The sequence below is a fragment of the Ahaetulla prasina genome, chromosome 1, assembly GCF_028640845.1.
Source record: "Ahaetulla prasina isolate Xishuangbanna chromosome 1, ASM2864084v1, whole genome shotgun sequence".
Classification (NCBI taxonomy): domain Eukaryota; kingdom Metazoa; phylum Chordata; class Lepidosauria; order Squamata; family Colubridae; genus Ahaetulla; species Ahaetulla prasina.
In genome coordinates, this window is record NC_080539.1 from 261,475,209 (window position 1) to 261,499,701 (window position 24,493).

The 24,493-nt window shown below is 36.8% G+C and overlaps 1 protein-coding gene across 3 annotated transcripts in view; it reads right to left on the reverse strand.

Moving 5' to 3' along the window:
- Positions 1–24,493, reverse strand: part of SLC25A22 (solute carrier family 25 member 22) — an 80,324-nt gene that overhangs the window by 34,437 nt on the left and 21,394 nt on the right. The window contains exons 1-4 of one of the 3 annotated variants that reach the window (XM_058157210.1): positions 13,897–13,981; positions 13,356–13,469; positions 10,206–10,331; positions 4,715–4,770 (exon numbers count right to left, since the gene is read on the reverse strand). In XM_058157210.1, the coding sequence (XP_058013193.1) occupies positions 4,715–4,770; positions 10,206–10,331; positions 13,356–13,375 (202 nt within the window). In that variant the 5' untranslated portion in view covers positions 13,376–13,469; positions 13,897–13,981. The other 2 variants (XM_058157220.1, XM_058157201.1) reach the window with 2 other exon arrangements.

Below are 24,493 nucleotides of genomic sequence, written 5' to 3' on the forward strand. Positions count from 1 at the left end.
CTCAGAGAAAAGAGTCCAGCATCTGCCAAGCCTTCTTTGTCTTTGGAACATTTTAATCTTTCATCTGTTCTATCCAACTATTTCACAAAGGGCCATAATAACTAAATGGAAAGCTGGCACTCTGCAAAGCAACTGTGGCTCTAACGCAATTGTGATTTAGAAAGACACTGCTGCTTCCGTTGACAAATTGGCTATACAACTACATGCATTATTTCACTAGCCCTTCCCATTCCTCAACAAGCCCATGCTAATGCTTCTAATTAAAATAGATATGATTACATAATCTTTCTTGGCATATCCAACAGAGCCATGAAGCACTGTTTTGTCTCTATTACTGAGTCAACCCAAGGAAAATTCAACTAGTGGTTAGTGCACTTCAATAACAAATTACGAAGGTCTGCATAATCTAAAAACCTACATGCTCCTATAATTAGTGCCATTTGTATGCTGCCCAGTGTCATTTTTTGAAAGATTTTATAAATAAATAAATAATATGACAAGCTTCTTACTTTATGGGATTTTTGTTGTTTCTACCAAAAATTAAGCCATTAGAATACAGAAGGGTTTAGTAGGATAAAGACAAAATACAAGTTGTTACAACGTATAAGTCTGCCAACAAAAGTGCGTATAGTCAAGGCTGTGGTGTTCCCAGTTGCAATGTACGGCTGTGAAAGTTGGACCATAAAAAAGACTGAACGCCAAAGAATTGAGGCCTTTGAACTATGGTGCTGGAGAAGAGTCCTGCGAGTCCCTTGGACTGCAAGGCGATCAAACCGGTCAGTTTAGAGTTGATCTAAAGTTGAGTTGAAAGAGGAGATCAACCCTGACTGCTCTTTAGAAGGCCAGATCCTGAAGATGAAACTCAAATACTTTGGCTACCTATTGAGAAGGAAGGACTCACTGGAAAAGAGCCTAATGCTGGGAAAGATTGAGGGCAAAAGAAGAAGGGGACGACAGAGAATGAGGTGGCTGGATGGAGTCACGGAGGCAGTAGGCGTGAGCTTAAATGGACTCCAGGAGGATGGTAGAGGACAGGAAGGCCTGGAGGAACATTGTCCATGGGGTCATAATGGGTCGGACATTACTTCGCAACTAATAACAACACGTTGTTAAAAATGTTAAAGATGCCCTGGGGGTTGCCAACTAGTGGCAAATCGTTATATTATGGTTTCATCTATTCTGATTCTTCTGTTTCCACCATTAAGCTAAGACCACCAAGGGATCCGCAAGAGAAAGTGCAGGCCACCAGACAGATGTTTTTAAAATCTTGCCTACAAATTTAGACAGTTCAAGGCCTACAAATTTAGACAGTTCAAGGTTTAAGTATGAGCGAGCTCTGCTTCTCAGCAACAGCAATAGAACTTACACTTACCGTATATAACACTTCACAGTGTTTTTTACGGCCCTCTCTAAGCAGTTTACAGAGTCAGCTATTGTTCCCCAACAAGCTAGGTCCTCATTTTACTGACCTTGCAAGGATAGAAGACTGAGTCAATTTTGAGCTGGTCAGGATCAAACCGCTGAAAGTCAGCAGAATTAGCCTGCATTACTGCATTGTAACCATTGTGCCACCAATGCCATTTATCCACAGCAAATTGGCATTAAAACAATTCTTCTGCAATGAGTATAAACCAATCTTGCTTTAGAGGAAGAAGTAGGAACAAAAATAACAATCTGCCTCTGGAGTGAACAAGGGCTTCCTAAGCCCCAATGGCCAGACAAGTATGCAATTTCCTAGTTTACATATTTGCAACATCACGGAAGGCATGAGTGGGAAGAGAACAAGGTTGTGCTCATTTTTGCCTCTATTTGCATTTTTCAAGGTAAAAAAACAAAAAATAAAAATCCTAAGCAAAGCTAGCGTTGCCTTTATATCAAAACGGTCTGGCTGTCAGGCCTGGAAACCATATTAGACTTTAGGGTTCCAGACGCTGCCACATTTTTCCCCTGATGGGAGGAAGGGGGGGCTGAGGGGTATGGTACCATTCTTCAAGCGGTCAAGGTCGAATGGTGTTCACATCTGCAGGAAGAGTGGCAAGAAGATATTCGAATGAACTGGAAGAACGTGGGACCATGTGACCATCAAAGGGGTCAGGTGGGTGGGACTCTTGGGGTTTGTATAACTGGGAAAAGAATCCGGAAATTCAGTTTTGGAATTTCACTCATCGTGTGCCAGTTTCCTCATGCTAGTAAAGAACTCTGGAAAACAATGGCTTCTGAGTTTTTTTTATGCAGAAGAGGTTTTTCTGGAACCTTGACATTGGCATTGGCTGTCTTATGCTGCAAGTCCTTGGATGACACTTTGAGAGAGCACAAAGTAGATCAATACATGTATACTGAATGGAAGAAAAGTTCACTTTGTTCCCAGTGGCTAGAAATGGTTTGCCCGTTTCACTACAAATCCAGGGATGAGGAGGAGGTTATTCTTAGTAAGACGGCTGCCTGTCTTGCACCGTCTGCTTTGCAGCAGTTCTGTGCTATGGAAACAACTTGGCAAACACAGTTCTTTGGCTGGTTCCCAATCCAAAAGGAAAGGGAGAAGAAGCTGAGCAAGCTGGTGGAAAATTTCATGCAATTATTATTCACAATACGGTCCAAACGGATGACCTGGCAGTCTCTGAGCTGCTATTCAGAAATACCATTAGGATGATGCCTAAGACAGGGGTCTCCAACCTTGGTCCCTTTAAGACTTGTGGACTTCAATTCCCAGAGTTCCTCAGCCAGCTTTGCTCACAAGCTTTGCTGGCTGAGGGACTCTGTGAGTTGAAGTCCACAAATCTTAAAGGGACCAAGGTTGGAGACCCCTGGCCTAAGAAGCTGCAAAGGAACCCAGCATTTTCTAACAAGGAAGGAAGTTTTCACTTTTTACTTTTCTGGATTTCCCCCACTTACAAGAGAAGGCCCAGTTCAAGCCTTGTTGTTTGTATTCCAGTGAGCTTATAGGCAGTATAGGTAGTCCTTGACTTACAACAGTTCATTTAGTGACTGTCAACTGGTTCATACTTATGGCTGTTGCTGAGTCCTAAGATCATGCTATCACCTTTTACAACCTTTTGACAAGCAAAATTAATGGGGAAGCCAGATTCACTTAACAACCATGTGACCAACTTATCAACTGCAGCGATTCATTTAACAACTGTGGCAAGAAAGGATGCAAAATGGGGCAAAATTCACTTAACAAATGACTCACTTAACAACAGAAATTTCAGGCTCAATTGTGGTTATAAGTGGAGGACTATCTGTACTCGATTTATGGCAATTTTGACCAAACTTTCTGTTGCTAGCAAAGTGGCTGTTAAGTGAGCCATGCATGACTTTATGACCTTTTTTTGCCATAGTTGTTAAGTGAATCACTGGAGTTGTTAAGCAAATCCAGCCTCCCCCATTGACTTTGCTTATTGGAAGTCAGCTGGGAAGGTGACAAATGGTGATCACATAATCCCAAAATGCCGAAATTGTCATAAATACATGCCTCTTGCGAAGCATCCAAATGTTGATCACATGACCACGGGGATGCTGTGATGGTTGTGAATGTGAGGACTGGTTGTAAGTCACTTTTTTCAGAGCTATTGTAAAGTTCAAATGGCTGTGGAGCAAGTGGCTGTCAGTCAAAGACAACCTGTACTTTTTACTCTGTTAGTTGCTTCACTGCCCTGATCATAGATACTCAACCTAGAGAGTAACAACTGCTCTGAATTCAACTGTCATTATAAATAAACATTCACTCTATGCACCAGCCCTCCAGGTAGTTAAAAAAAGTTTGACATTACCTGGTACTTCTAATGCCACTCTCTGTTTTCCTCTTCTGAAAAGCTACAACAGAGCTGTTGCAGCATTGTTTCAAAGATCATTAAAACAGGACAGGAATCAAATCTGAAAAGTAACATTATCTATGCTATCCGATGCTGCAGAGTAAGCTATGGTACTTTGGTATGCTTCATAACCTCTTCTGAGAAACAGATAAAAATGTTTACTCTTGCAAATCTCTAGTACTATCAACTAAATGAGATTCCAATTGTAGCTACACCCTTCTCATTACAGGAATTACTTCAAGTTTTATAGCTGTTTGAACTGAAACAATGTGCCTCTAATCTTAGACTATACTGTTAAATGAAGGTGTGCCAAGATAGACAGAAGGTAAATTAGCTAATGTAATATGGATAATACTGTATGTTTCTTCTCAATTATTGTCCATACTGACATGTGGGAAACTGGACAAAATTTTAAAAATCAACAGATTTCTTTAAATAAATAATTTTATAACAGCAAACATAGTAGGTATATGAAATGATTTTAGCAAGAAATGGTATGTGTATAATATATTCAGGTTAATTTCTTTCTAAAGTTGTGATTAATATTAATGAAAGTAAATTGAATTAACATCTTCCAATTGCAAGTTATATAAAGTTTTCTCATACCTACCGGTATGTGACGACCCCAAAAAAATTGAATTGTAATTCCTAGAGGAATGCCTGTTGATCTTTATTTTACACTTGAAAAATTAAACCACGACAGGCACTCTTTTCCTGGCTGCCACCTAGAATCCCTTCTAAATCACCCCATTTCAGTGGTAAGAAACACTAGTTGCTATAACGCAGCTAAATGCACAGCAGCCTTATGGCTAAAACCTAGCAACCTCTAATCTAGATGCAACATTTTCAATAAGATTTCTTTCTGGAATTAATTATTTGTGACTATGAAATGGAATACCGACCTCTGTACATCCCAAAATATCCTTCAGACCGGATTGTTTTAATAAGGCAGTCAGACCTGTTGGAAAGATAAAGCAAAGAGTTATTAGTCATTAAAATACTAAAAAAAAAAGAATAATAGAGCTGGAAGGGACTCTTCTAGTCCAACCTCCTTCTCCCATAGGAAACCCAATACCATTTCTGACAAATGGTTCTCTAATCTCTTCTTAAAAACTTCCAGTGTTGGAGCATTCACAACTTCTGGAGGGAAATTGTTCCACTTATGAATTGTTCTGTCAGGAAATTTGTCCTTAGTTCTAGATTGCTTCTCTCCTTGATTAATTTCCATCCATTGCTTCTTGTCTTGTCCTCAGGTGCTTTGTAGACTAGCTTGACTCCCTCTTCTTTGTGGCAATCCCTGAGATATTGGAACACTGCTATCATATCACCCCTAGACCTTCTTTTCATTAAACTAGACATATTCAATTCCAGCAACCGTTCTTTATATGTTTTCGCCTCCAGTTTCCTAATCATCTTTGTTGCTGTTCTCTGCACTCTTTCTAGAATCTCCACATCTTTTTTACATCGTGGTGACCAAAACTATTCAGCCTTCTCAAAATCAGGATACTCCTTATGTGGGACAGCAACTGCCATCTACATAACCAGTTGACTGGACTTGCAATACAGCATATATGAGAGCAAACAGATTGGAAAGGTTGTGCCAACAGTTTCAGTGTCTAGATGCCAGGCTGTTATGTGCAGGGAAAGGAAAGGAAATAGTGGTACTTGTTCAGACTGTAAATTGCATGAAAAGTCATCCTGAGGCATGCTTCAATTTGACAGCACTGCTTAGTTGGTTGGCACCCAATGACAAGCTCTTCATTCAACATTACAACACAAACTCCCCCCTTTCGTAATGTATGTCTTGATATTGAACACAAATTTGTAAGTTACAGGGTTTGCATTATGATGTCACAGTGCACATTTTGTCATTTGCTATCTCTTGATTCCCCTCAGCACATACCTAATTAGAAAATACTCTAACAACACTATACCGGTGCCAAAATGTTGTTCTTTTTTTAAAAAAATAGTTTTTATTCAGCATTTACATCATGTACATAGTTACATTTTTGCAGCTTTCCGATACCAGCATCTTTGATAACATCCATTTAATCTTTTAACTAAACTATATAAATATGCATTTTATATATTGCTAACTAATTTCTATATTCCTTACACTTTATAGCTATCTATTACACATTCCTCTATAATATTTTCTCTTATGTTTATACATTTATACATTAATTTTAGATTCTTTCTCCAACCAGTTATACCATCTATTCCATGTTTCATAATATACTGTTTCCTCTCAGTCTTTTAATTCCATTGTTAATTTAACTGCTTCTGCACATTCTAGCACCTTTTTAATTATCATCGAGTTTGATGGAGCAGATTTTTGCTTCCGATTTTGTGCAAATGAAATTCTGGCAGCCGTAATTATGTGTAGTATGAGGTAGTAAATTTCTTTTCTAATCTTGTGTTTGATAATTCCCAATAAAAATAATTCAGGTTTCATGGCAATTTCCCCCCCTGTCGTTTCCTCTATCCATTTTTGGATTTTTAACCAGTATGCTTTTGCTTTGGTACATGTCCACCACATGTGGAAGTATGTCCCATGTTGATAGTTGCATTTCCAGCAATTCGGTGTATTTTTTGGGGATATCTTGGCCAATCTCACCAGGAGTAAATGCCACCTATAAAACATTTTGTAAGTATTTTCTTTGTAGGCGGCCGACGTCATCTTATAATTTGTTCCCCATAATTTTTCCCAATCTTCTAATTCAATATTATACCCAAAAAAATTTGCCCAAATTATCATTGTTTCCTTCATCGTTTCCCCCTCCATTTTAAACTGAAGGAGGCATTTATATATTTTGGTAATTTTTTTCTCTTCAGTCCCAGTTAATATCTTATCCATTTCCTATTGGTCAGTTTGGAATCCATATACTTCTAAGTCTTTTTTGTATTTTGTTTGGATTTGTAAATAGGGCCACCAGTCAATTTTGATTCCTTCTTCTAATAATTTGAGAAACATCCGATGCTAAATAAAAACAGCCATAAGAAAAGTGTTTCCCCAGCCACTTATTTGCTGAAACTTTGGGTCATATAACCTTGATGAATGATTCTTTTCATATTTGAGTAATTCAAATACGTAGTCTTCAAAAATCCTTTGCCTGCTAAGTGTTCTAATTTTAGGTAAATTGTATATATTATAAGCAGGATATTTCTTTCTTTAAAAAATAATTTTACAAGTTGACCATTTCTGTAGTAACAGAATAATTATTTGTTTGTGGGGTTTTTTGTACAAGTTTTTATTGTTTTTTAGTTTTCCCCCCTTCCACACAACTGCAATTCATGAAACAGAGTATTGACATTTTCTTATCATAAACAATTCAAAATATTCAAATATTTTTTCTTAATTACAATTTTAGCCAAAGTGTTTCTTTTCCCCCCATAGTTTTTTATTTCTTCCCTAATATTTCTTTGCATATTTTATTGAATCACATCTATTTTCACCCTTCATTTTCTAATTTCTCCATTCTTATTCATATTCATTCCCTTTCATTCTTTTTTTGTTTTTTTTGTTTTGTTTAACTATTTTAATTTTTATATTTAAAATATTTTCGGGGTTGTTTTTCCTCCTTTCCTTTTCACAGCGATCTCTTCCTCTCATTAAGCTCCTCTCCCTCCCTCCTATCTTCTTATCTACTTTCTTCCACTCTTCTCCTCCTCCTTCTCTACTTCCCTTTCCCTTCTCCTCCTCCACCCTACTTCCTCCCTACCGAACCTTCTCTACTACACTTACTTTCCTTACCTTTCCACCTCTCCTCTTCCCTTCCTTCTTTCTCTCTCCTTCTCTTTCCTTTCCAACTCTCTCCTTCCTCTTACCTCTCTCCATTGCTGTATCTACTTTCAATATCTTTAATGTCCAGACATCCTCAGTTCTCTCATTTGTTACACATATTTTTCAAACTCTCTCCTATATTTTAAATCTTAATATTGTCTTCATCTTATTTCAATTATATCATACAGTCAATTAATACAACTTTCTACCTCTTATCTTAACATTTCTATTCAAAATTCAATACTTATTGTTTTCTTCCAACAATGTACATCGTTTACTAACATTAATTTTATGGAATAATTATTTGTGAGCAATTTGAATTCAGCAGGGACTCTTGTTGGAAGACAGGCTCTTAAATATAAGCAGAATGTTGACAATTTTGGAGGTAGATAGAGAAAAAAGAAAAAAACCCATGAAGTTTCCTTTGTCTCATAAATGCAAAGTTAACTAACAACAAGCCAGGTGAGAAACAGAGATAGAGCAGTGTACGAAGGCCCTTCTTCTCATCTGTCTCTCACCATTTTCCTCAGTGCCAAAAGGCTTATAAGTGCAAAGAGATGATGATCTCCAAAATCAATTTTATAATAAAGCCTGAAGACCATTTTTCTCTAGCCTGGAAATACCTGATGTGATAACATAATTTGTATAACAGGCTGAAATTTATCTTCCCATCTGTCACTAGAGCATGTGTCGGGGAACTGTAGTCAACAGATTCAAATAAACAAAGCTCTTTTTAAGGTTCCCATTCCATTGCTTCTCTCATGTTGTGTGTTAACCATCTTTGACTGTCAGCATAGACTGCATTAATCCTTCAATGACCTTGCTGCTTGAAACATGAAAGGGCAGTACCCAGGCAATGGAATCATGTTTTTAATGTTTTTATCCTACAATAATCCTGGGAGATAAATCAGGCTGAGGAAATGAGTAGCCCAAAATAGACCCAGTGATCTTATGTTGATGACTAAGTGGAAAATAGAACTTAGATCTTCCAAGTCCAAAGTGGAAACTTTTATCCTTCTATTTCGTCCAGATATAAAAGGATGACAACTTCAATTGGCACATCTAACCAATATCCTTTAGGCAAGCTGATTACAGTACTCATCACGCCAGCATCTAAAAATTATCATAAAATAGATATTTGGAAAGGCAAATACAGAATGTAATAAAACTAATGTTCTGATGTTAGATTGTGTTATACAATAATGGGCTACTTTTGAGGCAGATACATCCCTGAATATTTCCCTGAATTTTTAAGAACTTTTCAAGTATATTTGAAGCTCTGCCATTATTGAAAGCATTGAGGAATCTGATAAGGAAATATCTCTGAAATTATGACCCAAAAGGGTCACGGGCTATCTAGTATACTAATGTACAGCTGGTTCCAGATTGTACTCAGAGAGAGCTCAACTGTTCTTCAGTAGGCTAGAGGAGTGGTGCTAAAGGTTCAGTCCTGGGCTCCATACTTTTTAATAGTTTATGGATGACTTGAAAATGACGTGGAGAGAATACTTATTAAATTAAATCTGTAGGAGAAATAAAAGGTGGTGGGGATAAAATAATTTGGTGTAATGTTCAGTGCACCAAGCTAGAAACCAAGAAATTATGATTCTAGTCCTGTCTTAGGCACAAAGTGAATTGAGTGACCTTGGGCCAGTCACACTTTCTCAGCCCAGGAACAAGGCAAAAACAAGCCACTTCTAAAAAAAACATTGCCAGGAAAATTGCAGGGACTTGTCCAGGTAGTCATCATGAGTCAAAATTGATTTGAAAGCATGAATAAAAAAGTGCCTATAGGACAGAAATAAAATATAAAGATTATCTTAATAGGATTGCAGCCCAAAAAAGCAAATATTGTTAGCCTTCATTAACAGAAGTATATTTTCCAAGTCACAAGAAACTAACATTTCATTTTATTGTCTGTTGTTGAATCCTGCCTTTCAGCCTAAGGCATGAAAGCCAGCAGGATGACTTTAGGCCAGTCACTCTCTCTCAGTCCAACCCATCTCTACTGTTGTGAGAAAAATACAAGGAGGAAAGAATATTATACATGTTTTCTGTCTTCAGTTATTTAATAAAGGCAGTATAATAATCTGATAAATAATAGTAAGTAAAATTTACTTACTACATGTGCATTTACAAGTATTCCAATAGTGAATGGCAAACACCAGATTTGCTCATCTATCACTGATGCTTTAATATGGATTCTTGCACAAAACAGGGTTGGATTCAATGGCTAGAATGATTGCTTCCATGATTATTTTATTTTATTATTTATTAAAAATTTATTATAGCTACCCAATGGGTTAAATGGGTTATGTCTCTTTTAGTGATAAAGCAGAAATGTCTCTCATAGGCACCCAGCTCTTAAGATTATTATAAATTACTATAATAGCTCTAAAAAAAGCCCTCAATTAACCAAAACACTGTGATGCAGTGTTGGTAAACTATCTTCAGATCAAGGTTCTACTAAAAATATACAGTCTGGAGAATCTCAGTAAAGAGCCCCACAGGATTTTTGTGCAAATATTACATAAGCAGTTCACACAAAGGAACAAGTGATTAAAAAATAAGACTGTTTTCTTTTCTCTTTAAATCTGTCGGATACTTACATACTGGTGTACATCCTGTGGCCATTCTGTTGGTTCTGTAAACGTGTTTTTGCCAAGTCAATAGGAAACACACAGGTGACTCCAATGAGCCCAGCTATGCCTCCATTGATCAGCTTGGCAGGTAAACTGTAAGGAAAAGAGGACAGGGGTTCATTCCCAAGAGAACCGTAAACCAGCCACAAAAGGCAAGAGAAATGTAGATAAATGCCAGGCTGCAGCATCTTAAAATATTCCGGTACTTTCACAGCAAGTTTCATAGACTGGAGACCACTGAATCAGGACTTTACCTGATAAAGGGGGGAACTTATCACTTGATTGAAAACTGACTGCATTACAAAAGACTTAACTCTTCCAAAACCAATCAAATCCTATCCCTGTTAATTCAAGAACATTTTCTGTTCTCTGTATGCGTAGTTACTTCCTTTATTTTTCTGAAAATCCACCCTCCAATGGTATATAAAGCTTGGCTCTCATATTTATTTCCACAAGTCCACAGAGGTTAAGAATTTACATAATGGTAGGTTCCCCTACTTTACTATGATTTCCTTTTGCTTAACCTTAGTTTAATAAGTCAAATTTAGCTAGGTATATACAATGCTGTGCCCGAAATGTTACTATTTACAACCCACAATGGCTATATGTTAAGTCAAACTCAAGAAATCACACTACAGCTTAATGTAATCTATAAACCCATATAAAAGATTATAAAACTCCCATTTTTTTTCATTTTCAAACAGATAAGAATTTATTTCAGTCAAGTTCGACTTCCTACTAATGATGTGGCTACATCACCAAGATTGTTAAGTACTTTGAAGGATGAGCTTACACTTAACTCTCATTGAATTCATGAGAGTTAATTCTCAGACAAGCTTGTAACCATCAAATCTACAGGAATCCCATGTTTATCATACTTAATTGAAAAGAAAAAAGAATGTATAGAATCCTTACAAGATCTCCAACTGTATAAGAACTGTATGGCTCTACTTATTTTAACAAAATTATTGACTTGGCTTTCAAATATAATAGCCAGGATTAGAAGGCCAATCTCTAAAAGGGAGAAAGAAAAGATACCAGCCTCAGAAAGTATAGCGTATTCTGCTCAGCCTGTATCAAGAATGTTTACTGGATGGGAAAGGACAGAAGGAGAAAAGAGAGCAAATACAGGCAGTTGGTTAAAGAACTCTGAAGATTTTCAAAATTTGGAAGTTGTCTGTGGAGCTGTAAGACAAGACAAAACATGTGGGCATTTGTAGGTCAAATATGGACTTTATAAAATATGACCTTTCCTCCAGATCAGCCACTATACCATCTAAACCACCTTGGGTCACCTTGGAAATTTAAAAGATTAGAAAACATCTCAAGAGTATATATTCTGGCATGAATCCATTCTATTGTTCAAATCTTATAAAACTGATTAGAAAATATTCCTGCATACAATGTAGAGCTGTTAATCTTTACATGAGCCTAAATTTAAAATGAAAAATAATAAAATATTGGTTTCATTTTGAACACGTGGTGCTTGAATCAAATACAGGAACTGTTTAAGATTGTTTATGATTAGCGTGCAATTCTGTATTTATAGTTCTTTGTAAAGAATCTTATATTCTACATTTTTCTAAAAATTATCCCAATCAAAAAAGGTACCACCATAATAAAGAACTCTTCTCTAAAAACATTAGATGGGATGGCACTAATTGAATACTTATAGTCGACTGTAAGTAGACAATTCAGATTCCTGACAAACCTACCCTACTTTTCTTTATGGGGGAAGGAGAAGTATTGGGGAGGCAACAACAAAAGACAAAGAGAGAAAGAGAATTAATTTATCGAGCCATTCTTGAAAAAGAATATGATAATTGTGGAGCAAAGCAGAATAGAATATTGTACTTAGAATGCCTTTAACAAAGGGAAATAAAAAATAAAAGCTAGGTCAAGATTTTGGAAGCTGTCCACGGAATTCCGGGTTTGGATGAACCTTGTAGTGAATTCAGGGGTTTACTGAAAATTAAGATTCCTTAGGGATTCTAGAAAGCAGAAAAATCAAATCCAAGCCTAGACAGCTCACCAAAGAATGCTAACATTGTCTGCAAAGGCTTACTAAGTATCTGCTTAACAGGACGCAAGCAGGAATTCAGTTCTGTTTTAAGGGATTTTTTAAAAACAAACCTACCTGAGCATCCTTTATTATTGTGACATCACAAATCAATCCAGTATTTAAATGGTTGTCACAGTTTAAATCCTATAAAAATCACATTTTATCTACGAATCAACTGCAAATATTTACAATATCAAATATTATGATTTATTAAAGAAATTGCTATGCCATGAGTAATATTACTGTATTGGGGATATAGCTTGATAACCGTATCCCAATATATATGCATTCTGACCATCATAAAAGATTTACTTACTTTACATGTAATATGCAAACAAAGATATTTTTTTAAAAAAAATCTAGAGAAACTGAAGGAATATATTATATAATTTCAAATCTTATTTCAATGACCTTTTTATTCCTCTACTGGAAGAATATATATACAAGGGCCTTGACTATCAATATTTCTGATACATGTATAAACTCCTCCTCATCTTGCACCCTCTACAGTTTCTCATCATTTAATCTTTCTATCAACCTCGTCCGTTAGTTACATTATTCTTTGGAGGGCTGTGCTTCTTTCCATTTGTATCCAGTGAACAAATATGCACATTTGCAATACAAATCATTCTGATATGGATACTGTAATAATCTTCTATTGTATTGCAGTTACAGGCTACAATTTCCTCCTATTTTTATCCTGGAACTCTAACATATAAACAAATATACAAGTTGCATTTCACACAAAATTTCAACTTATTATGTATTCAGAAACCCTCCTTTATAACTTATGTCTACAGATGTAGAAGATGTAAAACAACAACACACCTCTATAGGATAGTATCCCCTAAACTTGAGAAATCGGCTTAATGTCTAGGTGGCATTTAATACAATGGCCAATGAAAATGAGTATATAGACAACAGATTAGGGAAAAGAGAAGTAAAGGCAAAAGGAGGATGTATTTTGGAGGTAGAGATAAAGAAAATGGACTATGTGGAAACAACACGAAGGAAAGGAGAGAATAACTGAGAAAGGAACAGAAAAAAGCTCTTACCTAATCTGTTTATCAGCCATTTAATTCAGTTCTGATCTTGTAGAAACAAGATTTAGTCTTCCAAAAGTCTTCTAAATCTTTGGGGTTACAATCACTTAATTCTGCCGTAGGTTTCTAGAAAAAGATAGAAACAACATTAACATTATTATTTCTAGGCATGGTTATCCTTGTATACTGTAAGAATGTTTTGATAAAAGTTTCCCACGTATTTCTAAAAGAGAGCTGATGAAATTTCATGCAAAAAGGGGTAAATGAAGAAAAATGCATCTTATTCCAATTGGCTACAAATGGTAAAATGAAATGTATCCTCAAACAGTATTTTTATACTTCAGGCACATTATTTGTGCTACATCTGACCATTCTTTTAATTTTGCAATCCGTATGAAAGACACAAGCAAGCCAACCTTAACTCATGGGAAATATCATTTAGATATTTGAGGTATTTACCAAATGGAGCTATTTCATTCCGATTAGAAATTAAGTACATTCAGTTTTCAACGTATTGCCAGAAAGATCATTTCAAGCTCTTCCTGCTACTTACTGAAACAAGTCAACAAGCTCAGCTGAAAGAATGACAGCACAATCCTCTCCACCCACCTCCCATACGGCACTAAGGCATTTGCCAAATGTGCAGGCTCTGTGGAAAGAATCACAAGAGAAGCGAGGCTGCCTGCTGAAAATTGTTGAAAAAGATACAAGGAAAATAAAGAGAGAGAACACAAATGGTTATTTCTGCTTCACATTTCTCATTAAGTAACTATGCAGCAAAAGAATTAGCAGCATTCTTATGCAAATCCAGAAAAATAACCTGTATTTAAGACCGACTGGGTTGGATTTTCAGGTCTATTTCATATAAACATAAGTTCAGCACCTCTTAAAATCCAAATCACAGAGGTAACTTTTTTTTTAAAGAGCCCTATAGCTAAAAATGACTATGGTTATAGTTTATTTAACAACTGGGCTGCATTAATAGACTTCAGCTAATAAATTATTCATTGCTCAGAGCAAACACCTTAACAATACGTCAAACCATTTTATAGCAATCTCCAAGTTTATATAGTAGGCAAAAAGGATGAGCTATTGGGGGGGGATTTAATTATTCCCTTTATATATATTGCAATCCGAACAGAAATCCTGGGAATTATATTTTCCAAAAGGCAATAACAAAAGTACAATTTTGTGGGTTCTCTGTCCACAGAGGTGCTCATGACTTACTTTTGCAGCAATCTTTATGCTTTTTGAACAATCCTAGAATTTCTCATAAGTATGACTGTGATTCTTGTTTTGTTTGATTAGTTCCATATATGCAATTTTTTAAATAACAGCATCGGGAGATTCACACATAAAAAGTGAACAGCTATTTTAAATCCAGCATGTTGCAAAAGAAAAGTAGTACATCACAAGATACCAGAACATCACAAAATATGTCAACAGAACAGTTCACCTATTCAGCAGAATCATCAAGTGATTTATTCATTTACGTAGTGTTTGTCCTGCTTCACTTCAGGGCTTGTTCGTTTGCACTGTGCTTCCCTAGTTCTCGCAGCATACTCATCAATATGTGATGCAATGAGGGGGTTGTTCTTCAACAGTTTATTGTACAGTCTTATAGCCTGACATTGCTTGGCAGCCGAGAGACAGTGACTGGCCCAAGGTCATCATCTGGCTTTTGTGGCTAAGGAGAGACTAGAACCTGGGTTCCCTTGATCCTTGTCCAGCTTTTTAACCACTACACCAGGCTTGTATGCCACAAAGTTATTTTTATTATATTACTCTCTCTCTCACACACACACAGACAAAAACACACACAAAACACACACAAAACACACAGTCCCTAAATTATGACCACTATTGGGATTGGAATGTCTGTCACTAAGTGATGCAGGTGTCAACTGAGTCATGTCCAATTTTATGATCTCTTTTGCTGTGGTCATTAAGTGAATCCTATGGTCATTAAGTGAACCAAGCTCTCCCCATTGACTGCTTGTCAGAAACCCCTGGGAAAGTCAGAAATGGTGAGTGTGTGAATCAGGATGTAAATACATGTCAGTTGCCAAGCACCTGAATTCTGATCATGTGATGACGGGTTACTGCAATGGTTGTAAGTGCGAGCTCACTTTTTTCAGTGTCATCAAAATTTCAAATGATTGTTAAATTAATGGTTGTAAATTGAGGACTACCTGTATATATCCATCCATGTCCATTGTAAATTAGCCTTTATCTACAAAATGATAATAGAAGCACAGCATACATACAGAACAGGACAAAACTGGAAAATTCAGCTTTGAACACATTGTATTAGAAGAGCAACAAATGATGATGAAACAAACCACCACCCAGTTTATGTATAACTTATTGTGAAACTCTCTCTTTGAATATTCAACTGTGGCAGCTATGAAGCAACCAGTGATTCATTCTTAAGATAGGTCCTACTAGAGAAAGCTTTATTGCACCTTTATATTCACACACATAATTGGGCTAGGGATGATTGTTATCTGGAGAATTAGGCAACTATTAAATTAACTCTTTCGGCCCATAGAACAGAAAAGTGAAGTGACATAGCACAACTATGTTCTTCACCAGTAAGGAACAGTGACCTTCATTCCTTTAACAATTGGGAAATCTATGCATATTTTTAGAATCCATTAGAAGTTACAACTGATGTTATAACTGTTTCCGTTCATGGAAAGGCAGAGACAAGGAACTAACATTTCCAAGGCTGGATCCCAACAATATGCACCATTTTTTAAAGTATATTTTGTTTCTCAGTTTCACAATCAGAACTGGAGCTCAACCACCAGTTCCCATCTAATGATTCAGATCCTCTCATTTATTCTCAGAAAAATGCACAAAGAGCTGCAAATGCAGAAGGCACAACGGCAATCAGCTGTTTGCTTTGCTACAGCAAGTCATTCTTTCTCCTTGAGGCTCTTCACAATCGCATCTTTGGAATGAGTCACATTGTTCCCTTTCAGAGCTGTGAGGAAGTTTGCAGTTAACTGCAATATATTCTAAAAGACAATGTGGTGGTTGTATATGGTGATGATAAGAAGGGGGCCTTCATGAGTTCTGCAAAAAGTCACAAGGGTTGGAACATTATTGCTATAATTTCTTGTCACAATTTTTGGCCAAGGGCATCCTGTGAAGCCAGGCAGCTGCAGCTTGTCCACTGAACTATGGTTAAGATACTTACTGTGATGCATGACATGGGTCAACATCTGCTGTCAGGCTGTCTAGAATCACATCTTAAATTGGGAGATAGCAAGTCACAGCCTTTATCCTCATAAAGTAATGCATCAGCCACAATTATTTTATCTCCCATGTGACCAGAGGCATTTTTAGAAAATGAAACGATAGACAGTTGCTGTTCAGGATCTTTGTGAAAATCAGCCCCTCTGCCAGCCAATGTAGCAATATTAAATTTGAAGAAAGAGAATAATCTCAACTTGCTTTCTGAAAAATGAGTGTTTTATGAATGGAAGATGTTTTGCAAAGGTATGCATAATATGTTCTCAATATTATTAATTTGCCCTCAAACAGTAGAAAGCTGTACTCGAATATATGCAAATGTCCAAAATGTTCATCCACAGTGACAAACTGTTTAGTTAACTATTCTTATATTGTAAATATTTTAGAAAGAAGCCAATCAAAATTGTTTTTTGTAAAGTGTCCCGTATCCTATATAGCAATAGTACTTAGATGGTTGCTTGCCTACCATCCTTGAGGACAATCACCTAATTCATAAGTAACCTTTTTTGAATATGTTTCTGAACATCTATGTGAAACTTTTTTTAGTAGTATTATCCTTCCTTACAAGTATGAACCAAACACAAATAACTACATCTCTAATATAACTATCAAACATTAAATTTACTCATATGCATTTTAATATCTTGCTGACCCTAAGATGTCTTATTCCAGATTTGATTTTCTTTGTTGAAGGCTAGGAAAAGCTTTTTGAAAAAAAATATATGCTCATTTCCAGAATATGAATAAAATTACCGGTATTGCCCAAACAACTAGCAAAGACAATAAAATAAAACATGCATTTGGATTTACTTGTAGTGAGTTTGTATTTTTATTTTTTCTTATTTTAAATTGGGTATGTTTGATATTGTATTTTTTTTGGCCTAGAGTCATTTTGATTGTTGCAGCAAAGAAATATGTTTAACAAATAAATCTAAATTGTACTCACACACAGTATAAACATTTGAAAGCACTAAAATGCCAGAATCAGTTAGTTTTCTCTGTTGAACTTCTGCTACTCATGTCCTAAGGAAGAAAAAACTTCTGACAGTAACTTCCCTTGTTGTGATTCAACTATAAAACTCTTTGTCTTCTAGGAGGCACTGGCAATATCCCAGAAGAGATCCACGATGACAGCTAAATTTATCTCAAACTAGTCCATTTATAAGCTTTAATCCAGTGAATTGTCCAATTAAGCTCCTGTGGTATTAACTGTACAGCACATTTTAATTCACAATGGACTAGAGTTATTTTGTGCTCTTTTACAGCATTGCAATCAGAGACCAGTACATTCCAAGCTCAATCTGATTTAGACGAACTTCACTTTTAATCAGTAAACCACCAGGCAAATCCTTTTTCTCTAGTTCACATTCAGCCTCTTGGCTCCTTTGAGCTAGGATACATGCCCCAAAGCCTCATTTCAACAGTCCTCTGCAGGAATCACTGCAGACTTTGGCTAAGTAGAGCTCTCTTTCACTACCCATCCTTCTCCTTGGGAAGAGACGATATTGAGAAAAAGAAGAGAAGAAGTAGGTCAAAAGTAGAGTTATCAGAAAAAGAAAAGAGAGGACAGCGAGAAATAGTATCTTGTCCTACTTTCAGCTCCACTCCTATTCCTTGTATTGTTCCTTCTTTTCATACAATCAATTAGCTCTGCTGCTTTTGATGCAAAAAAGCTGGCCCATCCCTGAGTTTAGACGTATCCCACTTCTCCACACATTTATCCCAATCATCCCATCTCTCTGCAGATGTCCTTAAGTCGCCTTAACTAATATCAGTCAGAAAGGAATTGTAACTCAATGACTCAAGAATCCATAGCTGCATTCCCACATTTCTATTTAGGCTTGTTGTTCCTTTTTGTTTTCACACATTCCTTTTCCTACCTCTCAGTTGTATAAAGGAGCCCCTTCACACTCTTCAGTCTTCACAGAGCAGGAAAATCTGCATGCAGAACTTTCTGACATAACATATTAGAGGTGAGTGATTAACCTTTGGCCCCCTTTTATTATAGAAAGGATAATACTTTATCAAAGAAACATAGTCCATTTTGTTACAGCATTCATTTGGAAATCCCACTGCAAATGCTTTGGGCACAAATACTGAAGATCTTTTAAAAAACTGAAACAAATTGCCAAGTTCAAGGTCTTTTTTCTAGATTTGATCAGTCCAATCTTCAATAATCCAACTAGGCAAACACCTGACTTTTTTACACTAAACTGAAGGGGAGTTTATCTCAGCAGATGGCAGCACCTGACCAATGTCTAGTTAGCATTTGAATGAGTGATTGCCAAAAATGTTTTCAGAAATATCAGATCCATTCTCTGCTGTTTTCTTAGAAAGCCATAAAATACTGGTTTTGCTTAGCAAAACCAACAGAGGTTGAACATGACTTGTTGCTGCTTAAATCCAGAGAATTAATATCAGATAAGAGTATACAAAATAGAATGAAATAGCTTCCTAAAAGTAGAAGCCCAAATAGTAGATTTGGGAATCTGTAAATAGTTATAAACATGGTGTGATGTGGTGAGCTCCCATCCTTGCCCCAATTCCTGCAAATCTAGCAGTTCAAAAACATGCAAAGGCAAGTAGATAAATAGGTACCACTTTGGTGGGAAGGTAACAGCATTCCATGCATCTCGGTATATAGTCATGATGGCCACATCACCACAGAAGCATATTTGGACAATGCTAGCTCCCTTGGTTAAGAAACGAAGATGAGCATCCCCACTAGAATTGGACTCAACTGGACAGGAAAAGCCTTTATCTATTTATGAACTACAAAATACTTCATTCAATTATGGTATCCTAAATTCACTCTATTCTGAGAATACGTCATAACACAAATCAATTAATACAACTTTTCCATTTTATTTCTTTATTTATTTGTATTCCACCTATATCATTTTAAAGAATAACTAAAAGTAGCTAACAAGGGATGCGGTGGCTTAGTGGCTAAAACACTGAGCTTGTTGATCGAAAGGTCGGCAGTTCAGTGGTTCGAATCCCTAGTGCCGCATAACGGGGTGAGCTCCTGTTACTTATCCCAGCTTCTGCCAACCTAGGAGTTCGAAAGCACGTAAAAAATGCAAGTAGAAAAATAGGGACCACCTTTGGTGGGAAGGTAACAGCGTTCCATGCGCCTTTGGCATTTAATCATGCCAGCTACATGAACACGGAGACGTCTTCGGACAGTGCTGGCTCTTCGGCTTGGAAACAAAGATGAGCATTGCCCCCTAGAGTCAGGAACGACTAGCACATATGTGCGAGGGGAACCTTTATCTTAAAAGTAGATAACATATTCAACACAGCCTCCTCTGCATAACAACCCTGTGGGCTGAGAAAGAGTGACTGGTTCAAAGTCACCCAACTGACTTTCATGACCAAGGCTTTGGTCACGGTCTCCAGCTTTCTAATCTAGCGTCCTAATCACTAGACCAAACTGGCTCTCTGATGATTTTTCCTGATTTTTTTTTTAATCTGATTTTTTTCAGATCTTCACAGCCTGCATGGAAACTGAAACAGAAATAGTGGATCCTTCACTGTAACTCTTCATATTGCCAACAGACTTGTCCTTCAAAAAGATACATTTATGACCTCAGTTATTCAATGGACTAAAGATCAAATGTTACCCGAGATATACAAATGAGTTGCTTACTATTTATGGACCATTATAGCAAAATATGATTATCCTTCTCTGAAACTGTTAGGAACTTTTCTTTTAAAAAGTATTTGTATTTGTATCTTTATATGTGTGTGAATTTTCCATGTTTGTTTTTAATTAAAGGCTATTTTTAAAGAATGCAAAGCAGATAGCAATATGTTAACTACAGCATAATTAAATCCAAGGCAAATATATTTTTCTGTCTCCTACCTCTCACACATTCATCAACAAGAAAAACAGATCAGAAAGTAGAATTATATCCTAAATAAATAGCAAGCAGCAGAATTTAGAAAAGAATTACTAAACTAACACATTATTGATTCCCTGCCTGAGTGAGAAATTATTTATTTATTTATTTATTTATTATTTAAATTTGTATACCGCCCTTCTCCCGAAGGACTCAGGGCGGTTCACAGCCAGGTAAAAAATACACAATACACTATAAATACGATTAAAATACAATTAAAAAACTTATTAAATTGGCCACAATTAAAAATTTAATTTAAATTAAATTAAACAATTAAAATTTAAAAAATAAAAACCCATTAAAAACCCATAGACTTAAAAAACTAACCCAGTCCACTAACCCAATTAGTACGATAATCATACAAAACATACATCTCTAGTGCCACCCTCAAGTACCAATGAACAATCTGGAAACAAAGGAAGAAGACACAAGCCTCAAATGTGAATTTTTTTTCAGAGAGCATTAAAATAATCAAATTATCAGTACTCTAGTGACATTTTGAGAATGTGAGGAAATCTAAAGAACTTATTTAGAACATCAGCTGCCATGTTTGGCATCATGTTTGGCATTATACGTATAGATCACAGAGGATAGTAATACAGTTAGTCCTTGGCTTACAATCACAATTGAGCCCTAAATTTCTGTTGCTAAGCAAGAGAAAGTGAATTTTTCCCCATTTTATGACCTTTCTTGCCACAGTGCTTAAGTGAATCACTCAGAGTTGTTAAATTAATAACACGGTTATTAAGTGAATGTGGCTTCCCCTTTCACTTGTCAGAAGGTCACAAAAGGTGATCGATCACATGATCCCAAGACACTGCAACCATCATGAATATGAGCCAATTGCCAAAAATCTGAATTTTGATCATATGACCATGAGGGTATTACAATGGTTGCAAGTGTGAAAAATGATCATTAGTCTTTTTCAGTGCCATTATAACTCTAAGTAAATAGAATAGAATAGAATAGAATAGAATTTTATTGGCCAAGTGTGATTGGACACACAAGGAATTTGTCTTGTCTAAAGACACAACTGGTACACCAATCAGAGTTGACAAGGGCTTCCCAGCTGGGACCTCCACCTGTTTTTCTAGCTGGAAGCTTCAGGTCATGAGGATGACCAAATGAAGTGAATTTGTTCTTCTACGGAAGAACACCTTTCTATTGAGAAGATGGCACCAGTAATCCTTGATTTACAACTACAATTGAGCCCAAAAACTATGTTGCTAAGTAAGGCACTTTTTAAGTGAGTTTTGCCTCATTTTACAACCTTTCTTGCCACAGTTGTTAAGCAAATCACTGCAGTGATTAAGTTAATAATACGATTGTGAATTGAATCTGGCTTCCCTATTGACTTTGCTTGTCAGAAGGTCACAAAAGGTCATCACATGAACCCAGGACACTACAACCGTCATAAATCTGAGCCAGTTGCCAAATGTCTGAATTTTGATCCTGTGACCATGGGAATGCCCCAAATGATTTTGTGAAAAACAGTCATAAGTCACCCTTTTCCAGTGCCGTTGCAACTTTGAATAATCAGTAAATGAACTGTTGTAAATTTGTGGACTATCCATATAATCTAGGAATCTGTGGGTTTTTCAATGAATACCCATTCCAACTTGCTACAATCTGAGCCTCAGCAATTCCATTATATCCCCCATTTGCCTTATTGTGGAAATAAGTAACATCATCATATTGATAATACTTTATCGTAGACCAGTGGTGGCAATCCTCTGGCACATGTGGCAGAGGTGGCATGCAGAGCCCTCTCTGTGGGCACGCACGCTGTCACGCCAGCTCTGTTTTGGGTCTCTGCTGCGTATGCCTGCACACCTCTCGCCGGCCTTTGGGTCTCTGCTGCGCATGCACGGGGAGTGCACACGCATGTACACGCACACGCGCAGTTTGGGCAGGGCGTGGGCTCATGTGCGTGGGCTCATGTGCGGGGTGCACATGCATGAACGGGGTGCGTGTGCGCATGTGCCCCCACCCTGCAGTTTGGGCACACATGCACACTTTGATCACTCGGTACCTAAAAGGTTCGCCATCACTTTCCTAGACCAATGCAAGACCTCTCCCAGCAGCTTCATGTAGGATATAAAACAAGATAGACAGAAACTCTAGCTTTGTTGTATATTACATGATGGAACATCTGTGGGGCTGACATTTCTGTGACCTTTGACTGGACCTTTCTACACAGGAAGAAGTAGAACCACTGTCCTTCAGTGCCTCCTAATCTAGCAGGCAGCCTGGAACTATACTGTGGTCAAGAGTCACAGTATAGAGTAATTAAAAGTCATGAATACGTGTAACAAAATGGGAATGCCCACCACCCTTTCATCCAAGTTCTGCCAAAACTCTTCCAGGAGGGCAACCAATGCAGTTTAAGTTTTATCCCCAGGCCTGAATCCTGACTTTTATGCATCTAGAGCATTTGTACGTCTTCCAGGATTCTCTGTACCTGTTGCCTTACCACATTCTCCATAAACTTCCCTACAAAAAGAAGCTTGGTCATCAAATGTCCAGCATACGTAAATCCAAGGCAACAGAATAGAAATGTATCTTAGCAGCAGCTCAGCTCACATCTGCTCTAAAATAAAAGGCAGGTCAATATGTATCCCCAGATCACACCTATAAACACCTGGAAGAAACTCAAGGTTATCATTGTAGTCATGAATTCTTGAGCCACTTTTGATCTTAAAAAGCAAGATTAAAATTACCCAGGACTAATTTAATAATTCCTTACTTAAACATTCTGTTGAATACCTGGGAAATATTATAATAAATAGAGAGACATGTAGGTTCCTGTCTGTTGTATTATTACTTGGAGCAATAATTAATCAGATTCATAAGTAGAAAACTATCAGAGAATTGCGTAACTGTTCCTTAAAATAATAGAACTTCTCCCTAATCTGAAAAGAAATTCAATCACTTGCTGATCAGAGCTCCTCCTTATTCATAGTCCAGTTGTTCAACATAATCTTGTAAAATACTAAACAAAATTGAGTTTGCCAGCAATACAGATTTACACTTGCCAAAAATGCTGGGGATAATTTTGAGAAGTAGGAAACCAAATTATAGATGAGGCCACTTTGTTCAGACAGTAGTATTAAGACATTTAGAAAGGAGAATAATTGCCCTCTTTCTCTATTATAAGAGAGTAAAATATCTGAAGGAGGAAATATGGTGAAACAGGTGCTATTCCAATGTATTACAACCATCCCTTCTTCTCTTGCTGCCCACAAGTGTAATAAAGCTGCTGTTTTAGTTCGGTAATTGAGGGAAAAGATTCAGGCAATATGATAAAGATGACTTTAAAAGACAAGAGAGCTGATTCAGCATCAGCCTTTTTCTCCCAATTTCCTTTAAATAGTAACATAAGGGTCAGACAGAATTAAAGGGGGGTGCACTTGAGCAGAGAAGACACAATTTATAGTCTGCAATGATGTGGTGGTACTTGCAGGGAGATTTCAACTAGTAAAGAAAAGGGACGGTGATAAAAGTAAGAGTTGTGGGATAGTATAGGTCCACATACCGCTAGTAACTGGTTATTTAACAAATTAAACTCTGATTCTACAATTGTAAGCGCCCAAACAAAGTGTGTGTGGGGGATGGGAGGAGTAGGGGAGAATAGTTAGAAATAGCTCCTGAATATCAGCTAGAAGGATGTTTGATCATCTAATTATCAACTAAATTTAGTTAAAGATTTATTAGTAGCCAAAATATGGAATTCTCAACAATATGAGAAAGAGCATAAATTATAATGATTTAGTCCCAGTGAAGCTCAGGAACTGGTCTCAGGCTCCTGAATCTGAGAAAAAAACATTAGAAAAAATATGGGGACTGAAAGGGAAAAAAGATAATGAAAAAATAAGTTTTCACCAATGTTACTGCCTATATACAAATCTGATTAAACCCACAGATAGGAAGGACAAATGACTTTCACTGGATGAATTACAGGAAATGTTTGCATTAGTATTTCTT